This window comes from Rhinopithecus roxellana, chromosome 11, assembly GCF_007565055.1.
Source record: "Rhinopithecus roxellana isolate Shanxi Qingling chromosome 11, ASM756505v1, whole genome shotgun sequence".
In the NCBI taxonomy this organism is placed as follows: domain Eukaryota; kingdom Metazoa; phylum Chordata; class Mammalia; order Primates; family Cercopithecidae; genus Rhinopithecus; species Rhinopithecus roxellana.
This window is the reverse complement of record NC_044559.1, coordinates 46445929-46470845: the sequence shown is the minus strand read 5'-3', so window position 1 is coordinate 46470845 and position 24917 is coordinate 46445929. Positions and strand designations below refer to the sequence as shown.

The following is a 24917-nucleotide window of genomic DNA, read 5'->3' as shown; positions in this document are numbered from 1 at the left end:
CAATTTCACATCTGTAAGGACAAACATATGTCAAAGAAGTCACCAACTGGGGACCCTTGGGCCAGGTCCATCTCAAAAAGTCTTTGGCCCCAAGGAGTTTCTGTCGTTTACTTTGAGTTACTTGACAATATTAAAGAATTGTAAGATTTCACATAAAAATTCAAGCATAGAGTTTTTCTTTAAAAACGAGAAGATCTGGCAACACCAGACCTGTGCTTTCGTCAGCTGAATTGAGAGTCACCCACTCCTGGAGCACCGGGCTCACCAGCTTGCCCCAGTCCCACCTAACCTCCTTCCACTTCTGCTGAAATGTCACCGTGACCCTGATATGTGGCTTAGGTGTGGTGATAGCTTTGAGGCTGGAGTCAGTAGCTCACCAAGGCCTTCGGGGAGGTCACATTGATACCAGCCTTCTGAGTGTCTTTTACTGCTTTTGAGAAAGCATTTTCTTGAAAGTAATGGCACTGCTCATGAAAATTGATCTTTCTTTCCAACAGTTTATTTTCCAGAGAACAAACGCAGGAAACTCTTAAGCGTATGTGCTAATGGTAGAAAGCACAGGCATGGGGAAATGGAATGTGACCATCAGAGGCAAAAGCATATTAGCTGTTTGTCTTCACCATGAGCCGTTGGCCTGGTCTCAGGGAATGGGGTGACCTGCAGCTTCCATGGTACTGAGTGGTGATGGGAAGTTCTGATACTCCGTGTTAGCCTGTGCCCATGCTGCCGTAGTCCTCATCACCTTGAATTATAGAAAAATTGTCCTGAATTACCTAACCCTCCTTTCCAAATGTCAACCCCTTGAGTGCCTAATATATCCCACACTTACTGTGTGCTTAAGATGTGCCAGACATAATGCTAAGCACTTTATCTGAATTAACTTCGTTGCATCCTCTCAATAACCTTTTGAGGCAGGAATGTTTCTCATCCCCATTTTTCAAATGAAAGAACAGAGGTGCACAGACGGTTGATGATTGATGGGCAAGCAGAGCTGGCAGGCTTGAATATTTACAGATTTGTTGAACTGTGTCTAAGCAGCACGGCACTTGAGTGATTTCATTTTATTACAGCCACTTTATGAAACTATATATATACTATACTATAAAGTAATATATTTATGCATTTGTATTGCTATATGGAATTCACACAAAGCACATATATGTAATTTAAGGGTGATTTAAGGAAATTTCAAGGGAAATTAGACACCAATTGGTTGTTCACTTTCTTCTCTGAGACTCTTAACAAAACCAACAACACACATTTGACAATTTTTAAAATTTCAAAATGTGTTTCATTTGTAACTGAACAAAACACCAGTGAACAGAATATACACATATATACACATATCTTGAGGCACATGTGGCATTGAATCCTATAAGTGAAATAGATGGGTCACAAGGTATGTACATTGTACATTTCAGTCGATACTGCCAAGTTTTCCTCTGCTAAATGTTCTACCAGTCTACATTTCAGCCAATAGTTTGGGAAGAACCCACCTTCCCACAACCTGATGTTGGATTTTTATAGGGGCGGGTGTCTGTATTTGCCACACTAAGGAAAAGACAGAGCTTCTCCTTGTTGCTTTTTTAATTGGGGTAAAATTCATATAATGCAAAATTAACTATTTTAAAGTGAACAGTTAAGTGGTATTTAGTGCATTCACAGTGCTATGCAACAGACACTTGTATCTAGTTCCCAAACCTTTTTTAAAAAACATTATTTTATTTTTTATTTATTTATTTTTTGAGACAGAGTCTCGCTCTGTCACCCAGGCTGGAGTGCAGTGACACGATCTTGGCTCACTGCAACTTCCACCTCCCAGGTTCAAGCAATTCTCCTGCCTCAGCATCCCAAGTAACTGGGATTACAGGCGCCTGCCACCACACCCAGCTAATTTTTGTATTTTTAGTACAGATGGGGTTTCACCATGTTGGCCAGGCTGGACTCGAACTCTTAACCTCAAGTGATGCACTTGCCTCGGCCTCCCAAAGTGCTGGGATTACAGATGTGAGCCACTGCACCCGGCCTAGTTCCCAAACCTCATACTCGTTAAGCAGTCATTCCCTATTCTCCAGTCCCTATTTCCCCCAGTACTTAGAAACTGCTAATCTGCTTTACATCTCTGTAAATTCACCTACTCTGGACATTTCATATAAAGCGAATCGTACATGATATGACCTTCTGTGTCTGCTTTCTTTCATGTGGCATAATGTTTTCAAGGTTCACCCATGTGTCACGGCTTCATGCCTTTTGTTGGAATAACGTTCCACTGAATGTATGTACAACAATTTATCCATTCATTTGTTGATGGACATTTGGGTTGATTCCACTTTTTGGTTATTGTCAGTACTGCTGATGTGAACATTTTGTGAAAGTATGTACCCTGTTTTCAATTATTTGGGGTTTGTATGCACGATCATATGGTCATATGGTAATTCTTTGTTTCCTTGTTAGGGAACTGCCACAGCAGCTGCAGCTGCAGCATTTTACATTCCCACTGGCAGTAGATGAGACTTTCCATTGCTCTACATCCTCGCCAACACTTGTTATTTTCTGTTTTGTTTTAATTATAGCCATTTTAGTGGGTTTGAAGTGGTGTCTCATTACAGTTTTGATTTGCATTCTCTAATGACTAATGATGTTAAGCACGTCTACATGTGCTTGTTAGCCATTCATGTGTCTGTTTTGGGGAATGTCTGTTCTTTGCCCATATTTAAATTGGATTGCTTGTCTTTTGTTGTTGAGTGGTAAGACTTCTTGACGTGTTCTGGATATCAAACCTTTATTTGATATATGATTTGCAAATATTTTCTCCCATTCTGTTGATGATCTTTACACTTTCTTGATCATGCCCTTTGATGCACATTGCTATTTTAACTTATTTTCTTTAAATCTTATTTTAAATTTTATTTATCCAATTGCTAAAGAGCTCTAGCATCTTTTTAGTATATATTATCCCATTGTATTTATTTTCCAGTAACATCCATGTTCAAATCATTTACTCACTTTTCTAAAGTGTTTTCTTCTAATACAATCATAGGAGTTACTTTTACAGTCAGAATATTACTGTTTTCTTCTAGTCTGTTAGGCATCTTATAACTTTTTGTGTAATGACATTTGTCATATAAAAATTACTTGTTATAGTCCAGCTCTTCATCTTTCATGGCTTCCAGATAATTTGTCTTCTTTAATAAGACTTCCAATAGTATCAAAATATCTTTCTATTATTTTTGAAAATTTCATTTTTTATGCTTATATCCTAAAGGCATTTTAAATTTAGTTTGGTGTATGGCTTTAAATATGGACCATAACATTATCCCCAAACAGATTACGAATGTTATACACAAATATTCATTTTGATTTAAAATATTCCTTTCATAAACTAAATTCCCAAATATGCATGGACATCTTACTCTGTTTTCTTCCATGGATCTATCCATCTCTTCCTCTGCTGAGACCACACTGTTTTACTTAATACTGCCGTAGTGTAGGTTTTGATATGCAGTATGGCAGTATTCCTCTCTCATTGTATGTTCTCACTAATTATCTTGGTGGTTCTTCTTCTTCTTCTTCTTCTTCTTCTTCTTCTTCTTCTTCTTCTTCTTCTTCTTCTTCTTCTTCTTCTTCTTCTTCTTCTTCTTCTTCTTCTTCTTCTTCTTCTTCTTCTTCTTCTTCTTCTTCTTCTTCTTCTTCTTCTTCTTCTTCTCTTCTTCTTCTTCTTCTTCTTCTTCTTCTTCTTCTTCTTCTTCTTCTTCTTCTTCTTCTTCTTCTTCTTCTTCTTCTTCTTCTTCTTCTTCTTCTTCTTTTTTGAGACAAGGTCTCACTCTGTCACCCTGTCTCCCAGGTTGGAGTGCAGTGGCATGATCTCAGCCTCCCAGCCTCAAGTGATTCTTCCACCTTAGCTTCCCGAGTGGCTGGGACTATAGACATGTGGCACCATGCTTGACTGACTTTTTAACTTTTTGTAGAAATGGGATCTCACTATGTTGCCCAGGCTGGTCTCAAACACCTGGGCTCAAGTGATCCTCCTGTCTTGGCCTCCCAAAGTGCTGGGATTACAGGCACGAGCCATTGCACCCAGCCTTTGGTTATTCTTATGAATTATCTCTTCCACTTCAATTTATAAATCAAATTATCAAGTTTTTGATTAAATATGGAATTTTATAAATTAACTTGGGCAGGTATGACTTTACAGTTTTTACTTTTTCATCTAGAAACATGTTAAGCCTTCCCATTCATTAAGTTCTCCTTTTATTTCCTCCAGTATAATTTTATGATACTTTTGATATAGGTCTTGCATATTTCATGTTAGATGTCTTCCTGCAGCTCTTATAATTTTGTTGCCATTGTTAATTTTTTCTCCTGATATTTTCTAATTGATTATTGCTGCTCTTTATGGAAGTTATTTATTCTTGGAGGCTGCTTTGACTCTGGCTAAACTATTCAACACTCCTAGTAGTTGTAATTGCTTTTCAGTTTAAACCCTTGGATTTACAGGTAGATAATTGCATCTCCTGAAATAGTGATCTTCCATTCCAGCTTCATGCCTCTTTCTTTGCAATCTATCTGTGTTAGCAGCACCCCCAGTGAGCCTGGGAGTGCTTGCCTATTCCTAGCATCTGAAGTTTTATTATTTAGCATTTCATAGTTCATTACAATAAATTTCATTGTTTACATGAAATTAAAAAAATCACAAGTCATGCAACGTATTTAATAACATTTGCCAGAAAAAGTTAATTTACAAACTTTTCCAAATATGTTAGTCTTAGAAGTTAGCCCATTTTATAGAAATCACAAAATAGGTATTATATTTCTTTTGCTTTATTAAAGTTTTTTCCCCCAGGTTTTAGAACTTGATCATCTCATTTATATCATATTTATGGAATGAATTTATTGCTATAGTAGTTTGGCTGAAGGTCTGTGTGAATAGAAGAATCCCTAAAATGCATTTATTCATATGGCTTCATTTTAACTAGCATGGTATGTGGCAGTAGCTTCTTTGATATGAAAGCTTCACTCCTGCGGTGAAACACTACTGCAGAGACTCCCATTAACAATCAAGAATCCTTTCACACACATCCTCCCCCCATGCGTTTAGCTTTATAAACACAGTGACCTTGTTTGCAGTATAAATTCACCTTCACCTGTCTGTAATAATTTTAGCCTCTCTCTGCTGTGGAACAGAACCCTAGCATGGATTCCACTCACAGCCGATTTGCTTTTCCTGCTAAATGCACTAATTCAAATGGATTCCTGCGCATTCCAAAAGTGAAAAATTCCTTCTGAAGTGCCCTGATCTGCCACTGGGGTGGAGGTCCCCGCCTGCTGTCTTGCTCTGAGCTGGGACTGTGGGGACTGCGGGGGCTGCCTCCAGGCTCTTTCTCCCCATGGCCCTGCAGCTGGGGATGTTTAATCAACTTCAAAGCTAATTTTGTTCCAAGCCCAGCTTTCTGCAGCAGAAATCTCTTGCCCATCAGCCAAGGACCAGTTCCTGGCTCCAGCTCAGCTGGCATGCCTCACTTCAACATATTAAATATTTCATCGTGCCTTGGCATTGGGGTTTCCCTGGCCTGGTTAGCAATTAGCTGTGCTTTTAGCTACTTTTGGAGGAAACTCCTCAGGATCAGGTGATGGGAGCTATATTTAGAATAAGCAGAGGTAGAATGGCATAGGGTTAAGCATGGGATTCCAAGACATCCAACTTGGGTTTGAATTCTAGCTCCTTCACTTTGGAGCTGTAGGATGTCACACAAGTTACTCACTCCTCTGAGCCACATATTCCCTCTGTATTAGTTAATCAAACATGGATTTGCTGGAGGAGTTATAGGAGAAGGGGAAAGGATACACCTATTAACAATGCATGGCAAGTGGTAAACCTTTGTGTTAGTTTCATAGGACTGCCATAGCAAAGTACCATGCACTTGGTGGCTTAAGCAACAGGCATTTATTGATGCACAGTTCTGGAGGATAGGAGTCTGAGATCAAGATGTTCGTCCCTTCTGAGGGCCATGCAGAAGAATCTGTTCCATGTCTCTCTCCTAGTTTCTTGTGGTTTGCTGACAATCCTTGGTGACTGGTAAAAGCATCATTGATCTGGTTTGGCTGTGTCCCCACCCAAATCTCATCTTGAATTGTAGCTCCTATAATCCCTACATGTAGTGGGAGGTAATTGAATCATGAAGTGGGTCTTTCCCATGCTGTTCTCATGATAGTTAGTAAGTCTCATGAGAGCTGATGGTTTTCGAAAAGGGAGTTCCCCTTGAACACACTCTCTTGCCTGCCGCCATGTGGATGTGCCTTTCTCCTTTTTTGCCTTCCACCATGATTGTGAGGCCTCCCCAGCCATGTGGAACTGTGAGTCCATTAAACCTCTTTCCTTTGTAGATTACCCAGTCTTGGGTATGTCTTTATGAGCAGTGTGAGAACTAATACAATCACCCCAATCCCTGCCTTTGTTTTTACGTGGCTTTCTTCCAGTGTATGTCTGTTTCTAAATGTTCCCTTTTCTGTACAATAGTCAGATTGGGTTAGGGCCCACTCTAACGACCTCATTTTAACTTGATTATCCCTATAACAATCGTCTTTCAAATAAGATCACATTCTGAGGTACTGGGGGTTAGGATTGCAACAGAGGAATTTTGAGGGGACACAATTCAACCCGTAACAGCATTCAATAAATATTATCAATTAAAAATTTCCAGTAGTAACTTGAAACCTGGGAATTACCTGCAGATGAAACAGCACTATCTCTTCTGAGCTATAGAATTTCTTGGGATCCAGAGAACTCTTTAGACAGGAAAGAGTATATTTCTGTCAAGCTGAGCTATAAGAGAACTTAAAAAAGTGGTGAGAAATCCAAGGATCCTAATCTTGGAGGAAAACAACCTTCGTAGCTCAGACCCGAGGCTTTTGCACTGGTCCAAGACCCAAGCGGGAGAGAGAGGCCTCCCCGGGTGGCTCTTTACTTTGGTAGCTGCAGGCAGTAGCTGTCTATTAAAGATGTTCCGTTTTCAGAAGACTCAGGTAACCAGCAGGAGTTTTGGGGGGCTAGGTTGCTAGGCAATAGCTTTCTCATTTTCTAGGAAGGCCATAAACTGTCTCATTCCACCTGTTCAAACATCTCTTTTCAGGTAAATGCTACATTTAGAGAACTGAGGATAATTTAAAGCTTCTTTTTGCAGGAGGAAAGGGAATTTATATGTGTCATCAGTCACATAAACCCTCCTGTTGGAAATGACATGGTAGCCATTTCCTTTGTTGCTTCTGGGCTATTTTTCTTATTCAATCGTGTAAGGGCATCAGGGTGATTTGACTGCTGGGCCTTAGCAGGAGAAGGGGAAGTTAAGGATCTGTGGACTGCAAAGTTTACGTGTGATATCAAGCCTGGCTCCTTTTTTACTTTCAAATTTCAAGTGCTAGTGATAAAAAAGCAATTACCTGTTATCTTTTGTCGGAAAAGAAGATAAGCACCAAACCCACTCACGGTCCTCTTTATTTTTACTTTCCCGTGTTTGTTTAATCTCAGGTGTTCCTACTGCAGGTTCCGCAGAGTTGGCAGGGTGGTGGTTGACTTACCCAATCCAGCACTCGGAAGCTTCATGTTTTAGGGGAAGCACAAAGTCCACATGTTCAAGCAGCCCCGAGCCTCCTTGCCTGGCCAGGTCTCCCTCTGTGAGATTTTCAGGGCTGCCTTTGAATGGGAGACATTTTTATCAGACTCGGGAGGGCCCCATATGAATTCAAGAACAATTTTGTCTGTAGAAACACAAATGCGGCTTTCCTCACTGGTTCATGGAGGACAGTCTTGGTATGGAGAGCACCAAAGCTAAAGCCTTCCCTTTCCTTGATGCCAGTGTAGCTTGGTGGGACAGCTTGGGTCTGGAGTCAGGCAGTCTGGGTCGAATTCCCTGTCTCTCAGCTGGTTGCTTAGCTGCTCTGACTCTGTGCTTCTCTTTCTTTAAAATGGGGATCTTTCCACCAAGGAACTAGGCAATCGTGAGGCCTGGGATGATCCATCTGAGGTCCTTACACAGATAGTAGGCAGTCACGAAAGGAAAGTAGTCTTGCCGTTTCCTGAAATCGTGGACAGCGCCAAGCCCCAGCTAATTGCTGAGGCGGCAGTGTGGGAAGAGTCATCTGTGTTTTACTATGACAGGGAGATGCCTCCTTACCCTCCTCTGTGACCCACTGCCACCATCCTAATGGACTCTTCCCCAAGTTCAAAGTAGTATCGAAAGCCCATATCCACGGGGGGTCACCTTGCATCCAACGGCAGAGCTGATTGTCCCAGTCTGAGGAGGCCCACTGTTCCCGTGCAGTGCACCGTAGCCACAGAGGACCCCTGGGAGACCCACATCTTGCAGATGGTGGGCGTGCGCTGTCTTAGCCACGTCCCTTTTGATGGCTCTTTACGAGGGCTGAGCCTTTCTTCCACACAGGTGGAATAAAACTTTGGTGCACATCTAGATTCTACTCCACCTGCCCCGTAATGATGGACTCTCTGCACTGATGTCAGATGGTTCTTGGAGAAGAGAAACCCTGAGTGGGGATTCCAGTGTTCACTCCTAGCATGGCCTGAGCTGGAAGTGCAAGGGTAGCTCTGCTTCACAGGGGGTTTTATGGCTCATTGTTATCCATGCTGTGCTCTCTAATGAGGGTGTTCAGAAAGGAAAAGCCCAGCTGGCTAAGGCGGAGGAGAGCGCTTTGCTGTCACCTGTGGAAGAAATGGCCATTTTTCTCCACATTTATTTCCACTGGGGAGATCTAAGACAAATTTTTAGAAAATGAAAAAAATTGCAATTTTGTGTGAATCTCTCTCTCTCTCTAAATGTACACACACACGTGTATATATATGTGTGTGTGTGTGTGTGTATGTATGTGTATATATATGTATTTATCAGAATCCGTGCTACCAGGAGTTTACACTGTGAACATTTCTCTCACAATCTCACAATATATTCAAGGATCTGTTTTAAAATGTCCTGGGGTGATAATATGTGGCTCTTTCACGAATGTGGTCTCAGATGCTCTGAGCAAACCACCTTGGTCTCAGCTCCTGAAGGCGGGAAGTGGCCCACTGCTGCCAGGAGGAGGGCACTAATGGAGTGAGTGTGACCTCCGTGGAGGCCACCACCAGAAACAAATGCAGGTGCAGAGCTCGCAGGTCCATTGAAAGGCAGGGCCATCTTCCCACTCTGCGGAAGCGAGAGATTCCAAAGCCACCACTTATTCCCCATTTCTTCAATTTGCTGAGGCTGTAGGGAAAGCAGAAGAAATAGGCAAACCCAGAGTCCATTTCCAGAATTCTGACATACTGTGTAGAGAAATGAAGGTGGCACAGACCCAGTGGTGATATCATCTTCTCTTCCTTTGGAAGTGGAAGAAGGATGTGGCAGAGCTTTTTCTGTAGACATCGTGGAAGTGGTGGATGTGCTTCTTGGATCTTGCTCAGTGACACCAATGATACTCCCATGAAAGGAGAGACCAGGTCACCTAAACACTGCAGAAGCCTCTTTTGGCAAAAAAATCTTTCAGACAGATCCTAAGGACTAATTGGAGATAATTGGAGAGAAAGATGTCCACTTACAACTCTAAGAGCAGAGGCACCGTGAAAAATGGCAGGCATTGACACCAGAGAAACTGAAATGGCAGGGAAGAGATGACCAGAAATTCTTAAGTGGCAAAGCCGGAGAAGTCGTTTGGACACAGAGCATAGGAGTTCTGAGGCCCACATTGGAAGCACAGAGTACAAGCAGCCAAGGAACCTGAGTTTGGCACAAGCAAGTAAGCTCTGCATCCTCACTGTTGGAAGTGGGTTCTGCACCCTGGCTGTGCAATGCAGAGGGTTCTCAAGGGAAGCTGGTCTCGTCAGGGCAAGATGAAATCCTCAGCCTGAGGGTACATGCAGGGCTGGCAGTTCCAAGGGAGGACAGGAGGACAGGGAAGAGCAGATTCCTCGCTCTCATAATGGATCCTTTCATCTCTTCCTCCCTCTTCTCTATATGTACAGCAGTTTTGGAGGCTTTGTTCTAATGTGGCCCCATCTCACACAGGGTTCCTTGGCCTCAATGGCAAGGTGCCACCTGAACACTCTGGATTGGGTCCACTCCTGAAGATCCAGCATTTGTAATTCAGCCCAGTTCAGCAAACATTTAATTAGCTCTCATATCTATTGGCAGCTGCCACTTCTTAGCTTCTGCAATGTGCCAGGCACTTGTGCTAAGAGCTTTTCGTGTATTAAACAATTCCCTAAAGTGAGTGTGACATGTATTCCCATTTCACAGACAGGACACAGGCTCTGAGGGTTAACTTCACTGAAATCAAACCTGGCCTCGGGTCCTTTTACCCTCTGAGCTCACATATCCTTGTTAGTTCCCCATGTCCAGAATTAGGCAGTGAGGACTCGAAGGTGGGGGCTCCCGTTCCCAAGAGGGCTGCAGCCCATCCAGGGGAATGACCACCCAATCACCCAATTGCCACAATACAATGTGCCCTGAAAACAGGACTGGTTTGTTTTGTCCAGGGACAAAAAGTTCTGAAACAATTTGAGCTGGTTTTTGAATAAGACAGATTTCCTTGAGTTTAAATGGACTGGACTCACTTCTGTATTCAAGGAGCTTAGGAATGCTATCACCTTGATCTTAAGCTTTCAGGGCTAAAATATGTATGATATGGCGGGGAAGAGATTTAAGCACAAGCATATTATCTATGAAGCCAAGAGAGAAGCCACACGTATACTACTGAAAGTCCCACTGGGTTGATGCGAGGCTTCAGAATGCAGCAGCAAGCTTTTCTTTTATTTTAGATTTTTGAAAACACTTGTTTTGTGCTCGCTCTTTATATGAGTCCAAACCTTACTTATCGGGGGTTCGTATGAGAGTGATGCCACTTTGATCAAGCTCCATAAAACTCACTGGCCGAAGCTCAGAGACCATGAGGGAGCTCTCTTCTCTGAGGTTTCTGGGGCCAAGAAACAGGGTAGGGAATGGGAGAAAGATGCACTTGTGATGCCAGCCACCGGAATCAGGGCCTCAGACCCCAGCCTCTGTGGCCTCTTAGAGGGTCACATTTACAATGAGGAGACAGTTTACACTCTGAACATTTGAGAACACCCAAGAGGATCATCATAAAGTTACTCACCATCCACAGATAGAGCCATAGGTCAAGTTAGGGACATGGCAGGCTGAGATGCAATGAGGTAGAGAAAACCAGACAGCCCTGGCAAGCTGGAGGCATATCTGTAAAAGGCGGAAGTCCATCCTAACTCCAGAGCTACGTTGTGTATGACTGGGGAGTTCATTGCCCTGGATGCAGGGGGCAACTGCCTGAGTTGATACATTATACACAGCTACCCAGAAGCTAGCCAAATGTGTATGATTTCCAACCCAGTGAGGGCAGTTAAATATTCAGTAACTCCATTTTATATTGGGTTGGTTGTCTTCTTATTATTAAATTGTAGGGGTTCATTATATATTCCAGATATCTGTCCTTTGTCAGAAATATGGTTTGCAAATATTTTACCCCAGTCTGTGGCTTCCCTTTTTATTTTCTTAACAGTTTCTCCTTATGAGTAGAAGTTTTAAACTCTAATGTAGTCTAGTTTACCTTCTTTTTCTTTTATAGTTGTTACTTTCTGGGTGCAAGAAAACTTTGCCTCCTCCTAGTTTACAAAGATATCCTGCTCTACTTTCTTCTAAAAACCTTATAGTTTTAATGTTAGAGCTAGGTCTGTGATTTTTTCAAGTTAATTTTTGTGAATCATTTGAGGTAAGAGTTGAGGTATATTATTTTTCAATGGAATATCCAGTTGTTCCAGCACCATTCCTGGGATAAACTCTACTTGATCAGGATAAATATATCTTGTTTATACATTGTTGGATTTTATTTCTGATCTTTTGTTAAGGCTTTTTGTGTCTATGTCAGGGTTTCTCATCCTCAGAACTATTGACACTTTGGGCCTGGCAATCCTTTGTCATGGGACTGTCCCATGCATCCCCTGGGGTTTTGCAGCACCCCTGATTGCTTTAACGTCTACCCACCAATGCCAGCTGCACTCTCCCACCAAGGGTGACAACCAAAAATGTCTCCAGACATAGCCAAATGTACCCTGGGCAGCAAAATCAGCCCCAGCTGAGAGCTGTTGGTCTATGTTCATGAGATATATTTGATCTGTAATTTTCTTTTTTCTTTTCTTTTCTTTTTTATTTTTATTTATTTATTTATTATTATTATTATTTTGAGATGGAATCTCACTCTTTTGCCCAGGCTGGAGTGCAGTGATGCGATCTCAGCTTGGATCCCGCCTCCTGGGTTCAAGAAATTCTCCTACCTCAGCCTCCCCAGTAGCTGGGATTACAGGCGCATGCCACCATGCCCAGCTAATTTTTGTTTTTTTAGTAGAGACGGGGTTTCACCATGTTGGCCAGGCTGGTCTTGAACTCCTGGTCTCAAGTGATCCACCTGCCTCGGCCTCCCAAAGTGCTGGGATTACAAGCGTGAGCCACTGTGCCTGGTCTGATCAGTAATTTTCATTCTTCCTTTCTCCCTCTCTCTCTTTTGCTTGTTTTGTTTTGTTTTTTGGTAATCTCTTTATCAGGTTTTGCAGTTAGGCTTTTGCTAGCCTCCTTGATTTTCTTGTTTTATAGGGTTGGAATGTCTTCTTCCTGAAACGTTTGACAGAATTCATTTTTCCCACATGTGCCTACAGGCTGCTGTGGCTAGGTTTGGTTTCTTCTTATTCTATCTCATTCTATCCCTTTCATTTTCTTGTCTCCAGTGAAGCTACCTGGACCTGGCATGTTCTTTATGGGAAGATTTTTGATAAGGGGTCAATTCTTTAATAAATATAGGGGTCTTAATACTTTCTGTTTCATATTGTATCATTTTGGTAAGGTATTTTTTTCAAGCAATTTGTTTATTTTTTTCTAAGTTGAATTTATTCACATGAAAGTTATTCATAATATTCTCTTATTATCCTTTTCATGTCTATAGTCTCTGCAGTAATAATGTCTGTCTTATTCCCGACAATAGAAATTTCTGTGTGTTTTAAATTTTTTTCTAGACTGATTTGTGTTTTATTTAAGAACTGCCTTTTAACTTTATTAAGTTTTTCTATCATTTCTGTTTTATTGATTACTTTTTGTTTCCACTCTTATTTTGGTTTGCTTTTTCTCATCCGTGTTAATGTGCACACCTATAGTTTATTCATTTTCACTGCTAGATAGTTGAATATTTCACTGTTTATAAATTCTCTTGTCAAAGAACATTTTTTGTTGTTTTCAGGAGCTTTTTTTGACATTAAAAATTGATGCAATAAACAGTCTTATACATCCCAGTGCAAATGTACAAGAGGTTTTAAAATGTACATACTATATTTCATTTAGTTTGATGCACTTTTTTACATTTTAATATCTCTGAGACCAGAATATGTATTAAAATTAATGACATCTTAGGGTATAATTAGCAGCTTTTTATTCCTTGATGATACATTTTTAAATGGCACATCTTATAATCAATGAAGTGTTAGATTTTGATGAAATATTGTGAATAAGAGCAGAATTGCTAGGTGTTAGGTATTTGCATCTTTCTGTTGATGAGGTTGCTCTTCATAGTGATTATATTAGTTGTGCTCACTGATCATACGTGGGAGCCTCTGTTGTCTGACGTCCTCACCAGTATTTAATATCACTGATTTTTGCCAATCTGGGTAGATGTGAAATAGTCTCTTATTGTCATTTTATTTTGCCTTTTCTCTCTTTACTGATGAGGTGGAATATCTCTTCAGTTGCTTGGGGAAAATATGATTCTACTGAGAAATGCCTATTTTGTCTTTGTCTATTTTTCCATTGGGTTGCTGGTCTTTCTCAAGTTAATTTACGGGGGTTTTTAAATTAGTTTTAAATCACCATAATAACCCTTTGTCTGTTATATGGGTTACAAATATCTTCTTCTAAATTGTGGCTCACCTCCTCTCTTTATGGAATCTTTTGACGATCAGCAATTATTACATTAAAAATAATTGAAATGATCAAACTTTTATTTATTAGTGTTTGTCTTTGGGAATATTCTAAAGATATCCTTTCCTATTCAGGATCATGAAAATATTAACTATTTTATCTTTAAAGAATGTTTTAAAGTTTTACCTTTTATATTTAAGTTTTTAGATTATCTGGAGTTGATTTGTAGGTATGGTAAGGAAAAGATGCCTAATTTTGGTTTTTAAAATAATGGTAGCTAATTGTCCCAGCATTATTTATTGTAGTTTGTAAAATGTTGTGTTTATTGTGTATATCCACTGACGGATAGTCTCACCTCATTATTTTTCACATCCATATATGTGAGCGTCTCTTTTTGGGTTCCTTATTCTTTTCCACTAGCCCGTTTTTGTTTATTTCTGTAGCAATGACCTACTTTTCTTCTCGCCTTCATAATAAGTTTTGATATCTGATACGGCAGATCCCTGGCTACATCTACCTTTATAGATCTACCTTTCTCCAAATGGCAGTCTTATCGATACTGCTGTCTACTTAGATTTGACGTACCCTCTCCCCTTTACACACTGAAAGAGGCTGCTGTTGTCTGGCGCACAGAGAACCCTGCAGTGAGCTGAGAATCAGCATTGCAGGCTGTGGGAATGTCCTCTAAGAAGGACCTGAGAGTCCAGCCTCAGGTCCGGATGAGATCAGGGTTGTTGAGCCCATTTTGCAGATGAGGAAATCAAGAGGAGGTAAGTGACTCGCTTGGCTCCCACTGCTGGGCTGTGATGGAGCTGGCCTTGAGCACGGTTTGGCTGAGCGTTGCCACTGCAGAATTGCTGACCTCTAAATAGAGCAGAGTTTCTCATGATCTCAGGACCTCATTTACTCAAATGAGTTTCACCACCACGCTTCTGAAGCGTTCTTTAGCCTAGGCTAGCAGTTTTCCTGTTAATCAGTCTCATGTTCAGCCCCACCCAGCCCTGTTGGACCTGTTTTTCAGGCATCAAGAGGTTCATTCCTTGCTCTTTCTTGCCACACACCCTTCTCATTTCTTTCTTTTACACTTAAAAATTATTTTTATGCTTGCAAAACTCCCCAAGATTAGTAAGTGTATTTATTGGTAAGTATGATCTCTCTCTTTGTCTAGATATCTGGAAATGCTAAATCTGGTGCTCCTTTTGTTCCCGTTCCTGAGACCTGGTGGACCCGCGGCCTATGATTTCTCAGGCACCTCTCCTTCCTGTCTCTCTCTACAAGCAGAGAGGAAGGAAAGGCCACACTGGGGTCTGGCAGGACAGCTGTAATTACTGAAGCTAATGCTTTGTCTCTCTGTAAAGTTTAAGTTCATTCGTGAAACTTCCTTTATCTTGTCTTCCTAGTTTCTGGTTTCTGATGAGCTGGTACTTATTTTGCAATCAAGAGTAAAAATGTTAAATTATAATAGTAACTAGCATCGTTAACTTTTTAAAGAAAGTTAACTACATGTGAGCTCCATGAGGGCAGAGACTTTTCTGGCTGTTTTGCTCGTTGCTGTGACTTTGATGCCTAGACCAATGCCTGGCCCGTGGTCAATGCTATATAAATATTTGCTGGATAAATAAAAACTAAATTGTATTATGTGCTTCCTATATGCCAGGCAGTGTGCTAAAGGCTTTCTATGTGTCTTCTTTCTTTTTTTTTTTTTTTTTTTGAGACGGAGTCTCGCTCTGTCGCCCAGGCTGAAGTGCAGTGGCTGGATCTCAGCTCACTGCAAGCTCCGCCTCCCGGGTTCACGCCATTCTCCTGCCTCAGCCTCCCGAGTAGCTGGGACTACAGGCGCCCGCCACCTCGCCCGGCTAGTTTTTTGTATTTTTTAGTAGAGACGGGGTTTCACCGTGTAGACCAGGATGGTCTCGTATTTTTTAGTAGAGACGGGGTTTCACCGTGTAGACCAGGATGGTCTCGATCTCCTGACCTCGTGATCCACCCGTCTCGGCCTCCCAAAGTGCTGGGATTACAGGCTTGAGCCACCGCGCCCGGCGTGTCTTCTTTCTTAGCTCTCATAATAATCTGATGAAATAGACATCACAATCCCTGTTTTGCAGATGGGGAAGCTGAGGCCTAGAGAAGTCAAGTGACTTCTAAGTCACAGATTTTGTAAGTGACCAAGCTAAATTCAAACCCATGTCTGTGGGACTCCAAAGAACATTCCCTTAGCCCCCATGTCAGAAATTACAGAAATGTCTCTGACATTGAAGGTACATAGATACGAGATGCTGCCTTAAGGAGTCTGAGAATCATCACTGCTTCTTTCACTCACTGGCAGGGGTAGGGAGGCGTCACTAAGCATCTTTTCCCCAGAAATCCTAAGAAAAGACAAACAACCCAGTTATAAAATGAGCAAAGGATCTGGATAGACATTTTTCCAAAGAAGAAATGTAAATGGCCAATAAGCAGGTGAAAAGATGTTCCATATCATTAGCCATTAGGGAAATGGAAATCAAAACCACAATGAGATACCACTTCACACCCACTAGACTAGCTACAATCCAAAAGACGGACAATAGCAATGGTGAGGAAGGCTGGGGAAAAATGAAGCCCTCATACATACATCACTAGTGGGAATGTAAAATGGTACACTTTGGGAAACGGTTTGGCAGTTCCTCAAATTTAAATGTGGTGTGATCATACGACCCAGCAATTCCACTCCTAGGTATATATGAGAATAGAACACATATATCCACTCAAAAACTTGTGCATGAATTTTCGCAGTAGTTGTATTATGACCCCAAAGTGGGAACAATTCAAAGGTCCATCAGCTGTTGAAGAGATGCAACATATGTGGTCTACCTATGCCCTGGAATATTATTCAGCCTTAAGAAGCAAGGATGTCTTGATATGTGTTATAGCACAGATGAACCTTGAAAGCATTAAGATAAGCAGAAGAAGCCAGAAATAAAAGGCCACATATTATATGATTCAATTTATAGGATATGTCCAGAATGGATAAATCCAGAGAGAGACAGTAGATGAGTGGTTGCCAGGTGCTGGGGTGAAGGGATCATGAGGAGTGCTACTAACAGGTATGGGACTTCTTTTGGGGATGATGAAAATGTTCTGGAATTTGGTGATGGTTGCACAACTTGGTGAATATACGAAAACCACTGAATTGTGCACTTTAAAAGGGTAAACTGTATGGTATGTAAATTATATCTCAATAAAGCTGTTATTAAAAAACTTAGTCTGCTGAGCGCGGTGACTCATACCTGTAATCCCAGCACTTTGGGAGGCTGAGGTGGGCAGATCATGAGGTCAGGAGATTGAAACCATCCTGGCTAACACGGTGAAACCCCGTCTCTACTAAAAATACAAAAAACTAGCCGGGTGTGGTGGTGGGTGCCTGTAGTCCCAGCTACTTGGGAGGCTGAGGCAGGAGAATGGCGTGAACTTGGGAGGCAGAGCTAGCTTGCAGTAATCCGAGATTGTGCCACTCCTGCCTGGGTGACAGAGCAAGACTCTGCCTCAAAAAAAAAAAAAAAGAAAAGTCAATTGCAGAGAGAGGAGAGATCATCTCAGCCCAGCAGGAAGGGCTGTGGTTAGGAGAGAACGGGACTAAAAGTCAGAGACCTGGGGCCTCTCTTAGACTTGACTGAGGGAGCCTGACTCTGCGACTTCCTAGCTGGGGTCTCTCTGGAGAGCCCTGCCCCTCTTTGCCTCTGCTTCTTCTTTTTTATTTATTTATTTATTTTTGGTTGTGGCAGGTGTGGACAAGCTATTTAGGCAGCTTTGGATTCTTAGGTGCCTACCCATTTAAGAGGACAGTTTCCCTGCTCTTGCCTGAATTGAAGGTCTGCTATACAGCAGGGAATAACACAGGGAGTGCAGGGCTCCTCGCTCCATTAAACAACAACAGCAAAAACAAAGAGCCAAAGAACTCGAAACAAAACTCACACCAGGGAGAAGAACAACCTTGTTCTAGTTGTCTGGCGTTGCTGATAAGCCATTGGAGAGTTCTGTAGAGAGGCCACTTTGGTTTTCTAAGTGGGGACACAGGATAATGGCAGTGGTGTGAGCATCTTGAGCCTGGGTTTTTCCTTTGATGCTGGGCTCTCGGACCGGGTCCAGTGACAGTGGCTCTCCAGACCCCTGGTGTGCAGTGTGTGGCTAATGGCTCTTATAATGAGAGATTTATGACTTGGGCTTTCAGATGCTGCCCCAGCCTCATTTGTCCAGCTCACAGTGGAGCCTGTAATCATTTCTGCAGGCTCCAGCTCCAGGCTCCAGACATTCTGCTCTGGCCAATTCAGCTGAACAGATGAGAAACAAGAAGCCCCACAGTCCCACAAACAAGAGTCACGTTGCTGCTGGGGAAGGAGAGGAAACCCATCCTGACATCTTAGGAAAATATTTTTGTGTCTTGTTTACATAATGAATCTGTCTGTTAATGAAAGAACCTGAGCTGACAAGTTTTTTGGTCTCACCGAAGTGTGTGGCTTTGCAGTGGGCTGAAGGCACTTCCAGGTCCTCTTTTGCAGGAAGTTTCAAAGACGTCCCATTTTTCTTCCTGGTGGGTTGCTTGTTCACCAGTCCTGAACTAAAAGCAAATAATTCATCCTTGCTCATCCTACAGAAAGTCACCTGGCTAATGAGTCTGGTAACTGAGACCCTGTTGTAGCGTGGATCTCTCTTAGAGCGAAGCTGAGGTGGTGGTTGGGCTAGCGGCTGGGGGTGGCATCTCTTTGTGGCCACTGTTGTCCACAGAAGCATCCCAATTTTCTGCCACCCACCTGCAAGGGCAGAAACGGTCTCCTCTGAAATCAAACCACACTGTGACTTTCAATACTATGTAATAAAGATTCTTGTTCAGTGAGCTTGACAAAGGAGGGAGTACATAGTGAAGAAAATGATGGCGTTTTCCACTTAATGGGAGAAGCAAGCTAATGGAGACTGCCTCACTCTCACATGTACTGTCCCTCTTTGGCCCCCAGCTCTTGTAGGATAAGCCCTCATGGCAGAGCTAGACAGCACCCTAGGGGTCATACAGGTCCGTGCACTCCTTGCCTTGCAGATGAAGAAGCTGAGTCCAGAGTAGGGGCTGACATGGCTGAGTGGCCAGGTGGGATCTGGAGCCTAGTGTCCTTGCTGTCTGGACTCTTCTCAGCATATCATGCTGTGTCCTACTAAGGCTCCCCAAATGGGGACTAACTTGTCGTCTTTCAACTTCTCCCAGTGCACCTTCTTGCTGCCTAAGCCCTGACTCTCCGCTTAGGTGAGGCTCTGCATTTCCTGGTCTTCCCAGCAGAATTCCTGTCCCTGCTACCCAGGTCTCAGTTCTCCCTGACCTGGGCTGCCTCCCAGCTCTGGAATCTTTCTGAGAGGAGAGTGCCTCCTCTTCCTGTCACACTGATGTCCACATTGAAGGTGTTTGAGTTACACAACAGAGACCACCTGTGTTTAACTGCTTATGTCCATCAAGGTCTGAAAACAAGGCCTTCATTTTTATATCCTGCTCCCTCTGCTCGTGTGGTCATGAAGGGAGGAAGGAATGTTTTTAAAGATGGTTTTAAGATTACTACCAAATTTATCTATCCGTAGATCTATCTCCTTGCCACCCCCACCTACCGCTCAAAACAAGAACTAGTTTGTGCTAAGAAAATATTATATAATAAGATCAAGAACTATAAAATGAAAGGCAAAATACAATTCTTAAGAAGGAGTTGAAATCAGGGACTCGGATACACGTTTGTACAACCATGTTCATTGCAGCATTATTTGCAATAGCTAAGCAGCGACTAGTGTCCACTGATGGATGTAGGGATATGGACATTGTAGGATACACATTCAATAGCATATCATTTATCCTTAAAAAGAAAGGAAATTCTGACACATGCTGCAACACGGGTGAACCTTGAAGACATGCTAAGTGAAATAAGCCACACAAAGGCAAATACTGTATGATTCCATTTGTATAAGTTTCCTTGAGTAGGCAAATTTGTAGGAATAGACAGTAAAACAGTGGTTGTTAAGGGCTGGGGGAAGGTGGGAAGGGGGAGTTAGTGTTTAGTGGGGAGAGAGTTTCCATTTTGCAGGTTAAAGAGTTCTGGAGATGGATGATGGTAACTCTTGCATGTTAAGAAAGTACTTAATACCACTGCACACTTAGAAATAATGAACATGGTACATTTTATGTATATTTTACCACGGGTTTCAAAACACGAGACAATTCATAAGAGAAAAGAAAATGGTCAGATCCACATTGCATGGAAAAATATCTCTTTATGTATGTCATCTCCTCATTAGACTGTGAGTTCTTCCAAGGGAGGGATTCCTGTGTTCTCTGCATCGTTGCTATCTCAGCACCCAACTCAGGCCCTCAAACATGCTATTTTGTCCGTAAATGTGTGTGGCTCTGAGATAGTGGCATGATCACATCGACGCGGTACCCACGAGCGGGGTGCTTTCACGTGCATTATTGTATTTGGTTGTCGTCATCATCCTTGAGGCTGGTGCTCCTGCTCTGTTACCAGGAGATACCCCCACTCCAGCCACAGGGAAAGCGAAGCTGGAACACCCCACGCTGGCTGCCAAGGGCCAGAGGACCGTGCTCCACACTCCAAGGGTCTCAGATTCAGCTAGACCCCAAGTGACTACAAAATTCAGTAGAATAGGCTTTTACAATGTCTTCATTATAACCCATAATTTTCTGAGAGAGATGAAAATTATGTGTAAAACTGTGGCTAATAACACATTGTTTTTTGAGGGCCCGTTCTGTGGCAGCACTGTGCTGAGCCCATGAAAACCTTTATCTGCCTCATTTAATAATTCCCAGCCCAACAAAACCTATGCCAGCCTCTCTCTTAGAGAGGAACAAACAGAGGCAAGGAGGTTACGTGGCTCATCCAAGGTTAGACAGCGTTAAAATGTGGTGGCACCAAGTGTCAACCTGGACCAGGCGTCAAAACTCAAGCAGCTCTACTTTTGCCTTCTCCTCATCATGTACAGTGATTATTCATATTGCAAACTCGCAGCTTTAGTCTTACGGGAGGGGTGACACCTAGTAAGAGACATAAATGGAGCTCAACTTCCTCACCTGTAAAATAAGTAGTCATAGTGCCCTCCCTACAAGGTCATTCCTTCCATGAAAGGAGATAACACCTGTCCAGCGTTTAGCAGGTGTGTGGCTCACGATAAACGTGCAATGCGTTTTAGCCATTATGATGTGACGGAGACCCTGACCAGACGCAAGGGGCTTGGGATTATCCAGTGAAATTTCCATTTGTCTTGTGTTTGTGAAACGGCTTACAAAGCCACTGTGCATTTATATAATGACCCAGGCTTTATCCCAGGAAATAAAACTGCTCACCTTATAAAATGGTGTATTTCATTGGAAAGGCGGTAAGTTATGCAATTTCTCACATTTCCCCTTTACTTTGGCAGTGGGGAACTCACCCTGTCGTTGGGATTCGTCTGTGCCAGTGCCGTCTCTCTTTTTGTTTGTTTTTGAAATGGAGTTTTGCTCTTGTTGCCCAGGCTGGAGTGCAATGGGCCATCTCGGCTCACCGCAACCTCCGCCTCCCGGGTTCAAGCGATTCTCCTGTCTCAGCCTCCCAGGTAGCTGGGATTACAGGCATGCGCCACCATGCCTGGCTAATTTTGTACTTTTAGTCGAAATGGGGTTTCTCCATGTTGGTCAGGCTGGTCTCGAACTTCTGGCCTTAGGTGATCTGCCCACCTCGGCCTCCACAAAATGCTGAGATTACAGGCATGAGCCACTGCGCCCGGCTGCCAGTGCCATCTTTAGCCCAGGTTTTCGAGTTTGATTCAGTGACTTCTCCATCCCATTATTTGCTTTTTTAAAAAATCAGTTTGTTTTGCTGTTTTTAAACTGCATTATTGACTATAAGCTACCTCAAATTTGGTTGGGTATAAATTATTAAACAACGCTCATTATAATTTAGTGTCAAAGATATTTCACTAGATTGAAAACCAATCATTCTTATAAGAGCTTGCATGGTGAATTTTTATATTGCTCAATTTTCTATGTAAACCGTTTGTAAAAAAGAATTGGTAGCAAGTAGACTAATCACCAGTGTGATGTTATCTGGATACATTTTAATACTAAGAAAACTTTTAAATAACTCTCATGCAAACTTGTTTTACTCATCAAAGAAGCCTCAGATGTAAACATCAAAGAGATGATTGCTGCTAACAAGAAATGTCACAAGGTGGGCTTGTATGCCCCTCCCATGGTTGCCCTGTAAACATTCCGGTGACTTCATCACACATAGAGCTTTGAGGTTCTTTGGCCGAGGCTGGAAGGTGGAAGCCTGACTCATTCTGAGCCTAGTTACAGAGGTAAACTGTGGCCATTTTTTTCTTTCATCTAGCCAAATGCATCCTTGTCATTAAAAGACCTTTGAAACTGAGTAAAATGGCTTTGAAACCTCAGTAGAATATGCTCAAACTGTCTGGAGAAGGTACGTTCTAATTTTTTCCCACAGCTATAACCCTTGTTAAAATATAAAGTAATCTGTTCGTTCTGTCCACACTGAGTGTCTTCTGGGCCCAGTACTGTGTGAGGCCCCAGGGGAAAGGAGATGAACCAGGTATCTCTGAAGACCTGGGCTAACTTGGGGAGACACTCAGGAACAGATCATTACACAACAGCATGAAAAGGATGCACGGTAGCGCCTGTCGGGGGTGCTGGTGTGGGCTGGCTGAATAGTGTTCTGAAAACGATATGTTCCAGGTCTAACCCCTGATACCTGTGAATGTGACCTTATTGGGATAAGGGCCATTTGGATAAGGACCTTGGCAGACGTCATGGAGTTAAGATGAGGTCACGCTGGAGTAGCGTGGGCCTTACATCCAATGACTGGTGTCTTTATAAAGTTTTGGAGGCACGTCCAGGGACGATGGCCATGTACAGGTGGAGGCAGAGATTAGAGAGGGGCTGTCCCAAGCCAAGGGACACAGAGGATGCCAGCAACCACGGGACACTGGGAAGGGCAAGGAAGGGTCCCCCCCTAGGGCCTTCAGAGGGAACACGGTCCTGACACCTGGATTTCTGGCCTCCAGAACTGGGAGGCAGTAAATCCCTGTTGTATCTAGCTGTTCCCTTTGCGGTCACTTTTCACAGAAGTCCTGGGAACGAATGCAGGCCCCAGTCCAGCTTGGGGGCCATGTGGGGTAGCGGCGGATCAGGACGTCCTTCTAAGAGAAGCGATCTTGAGCCGTGTCACAGGTGAGGAGTTAGGAGTTAGCCCAGTGGGGGAAAAGGTGAAGGCAGCACTCACCGTCATCAAGCCAGCCACCTGTGGGAAGCAGGCTGGGTTTAAGGATTTCTAACCTGGGCTCCTTGAACTCCCAGGGTCCCCCTACATGTGTGCTTCGATTTTGTACCTTTTCTTGGGGAGAAACGTGTCCCTTGCATTTGAGTTTCGAAGGACCATGTGGCCTTCACAGTCACACACTGGCAATGTCAAGAAGGTTTGGCAGGACCGGCTGGGAGATAAGGCTGGTGGGGTCACCAGCTTGATTGTGACCTTGCTGACACCAGCAGGGCAGGGAGATGAACTGATGCAATGGAGCAGAGCCTTTCTCTCAGGAGCAAACGGTCTTGGCCTTGGCTTTCAGCTGGATGTTGGAGGTGAGGAGGAGGGTGCGGAGTAGGCTCCTCTGTTTCCAGTGAGGGCAGCGGGAGGGTAAGGAGGATGTTGCCTCAGATGAAGTCAGGCCTTTGGTTTTTGCTCGGCCACTGGCCAAGGCGATGACACAGGAGGAAGAAGGGACGGAGAACCATGAAGGGGCCTGGTTGGTTTCCTTTTGGAAAAGCTGTTTGAGGCCACTTGGAGGCAGCTGGCTCTGAGGCGGTGCTCACGGAGGGGATCTGGCCTCTCCTTGGCTGGATTGGTCCCTCAGGTTTGGGAAGAGGGCACAAAGGCAGGACAGAGAAATGTCAAGGAGAGAACCCCCCAAAAGAAAGTAAGATACAGTAGCCAAGAGGAAAAAGACAGGAGATGAGAAGTGGAAGACAGGAAGACTTCCCAGAGAAACTGGATAGTCAATAGCATCAAATCACACCGAGATAATTAGCTGAATTTAAAGCTGAAAAGTGATTCTCTCAGAGAAACATCTGTTTTAAAATATTAACAAGGAGTATTGTTAAAAGGATGGTGAAAATTCGAATAAACCTTGACTTCCATAAGACTAGAAATAAGAGAAGGCATGTAAAAATCCAAGAAGTAAGAATTTGAGTGCCCCTTCCCTGCCTCTGACACTAATGATGTAGGTAGGAGAGTAAGTGTAATTATTAAACAGACTGAAGGCCTCTGGGCATTTGCCATTTGCACATTTCTTGGGTGGATCAATTCATGAGGCAATATGTGATGGTGCTTGTCTGCTACTTTTGTAGACAAGCCAAACAGTATTGGGCAACAGATTGGAATTGGACATAATTTTTAACCATATTCTATGCTTCACCCAATATTCTACTTGCTATTCTCCAAATAAGCTAGATTTTTCTGCTTTTATACTTTATCTTAAGCCGTTCCTGCCTTTCCCTTTGACTGTGGCTTGGGATGTGCCACCGTCCCTCTCCACTCCGTTCACCTGTGTCTAAACCCAACCCCATCTGACAAGGCCATGTCAAGTGTCTCCTCCCTCCCACCAACTTTTCCTGGTTCCCTCTGCTGGAAGGGCTCTGTCTGTGGCTTATTAAGGCCAGGGATAGCAAAGCCGTGACTTTCTCTTAGAGTTGCTGGAAAAAGAGAGCATACCTTTATCTCTCAGCTCAGGGCCCCACACGCCCTGAGCACTGCCTAATTCCTGCTCAGTTGAATTCCGTTGCTGAAACACACACCACCCTCCAGGCAGGAAACTGGGATTCTCAAAGTGCTTGACTCAGGGCCTGGTGGTATGTTGTAGCCTCTGGGAAGGTTTGGATGTGTGGGGAATGGTTTT

At 43.0% G+C, this 24917-nt stretch overlaps 1 protein-coding gene across 5 annotated transcripts in view; it reads left to right on the top strand.

Moving 5' to 3' along the window:
* C11H10orf90 (chromosome 11 C10orf90 homolog) overlaps window positions 1–24917 on the top strand; it is a 242254-nt gene that overhangs the window by 128021 nt on the left and 89316 nt on the right. The window contains exon 1 of one of the 5 annotated variants that reach the window (XM_010357851.2): window positions 22240–22432. The exons of 3 other annotated variants lie outside the window; for them this stretch is intronic. In XM_010357851.2, the coding sequence (XP_010356153.2) occupies window positions 22411–22432 (22 nt within the window). In that variant the 5' untranslated portion in view covers window positions 22240–22410. Of the gene's footprint in view, window positions 1–22239; window positions 22433–22864; window positions 23605–24917 lie in introns of those variants that run through there. One more of the 5 variants, XM_010357841.2, reaches the window with a different exon arrangement.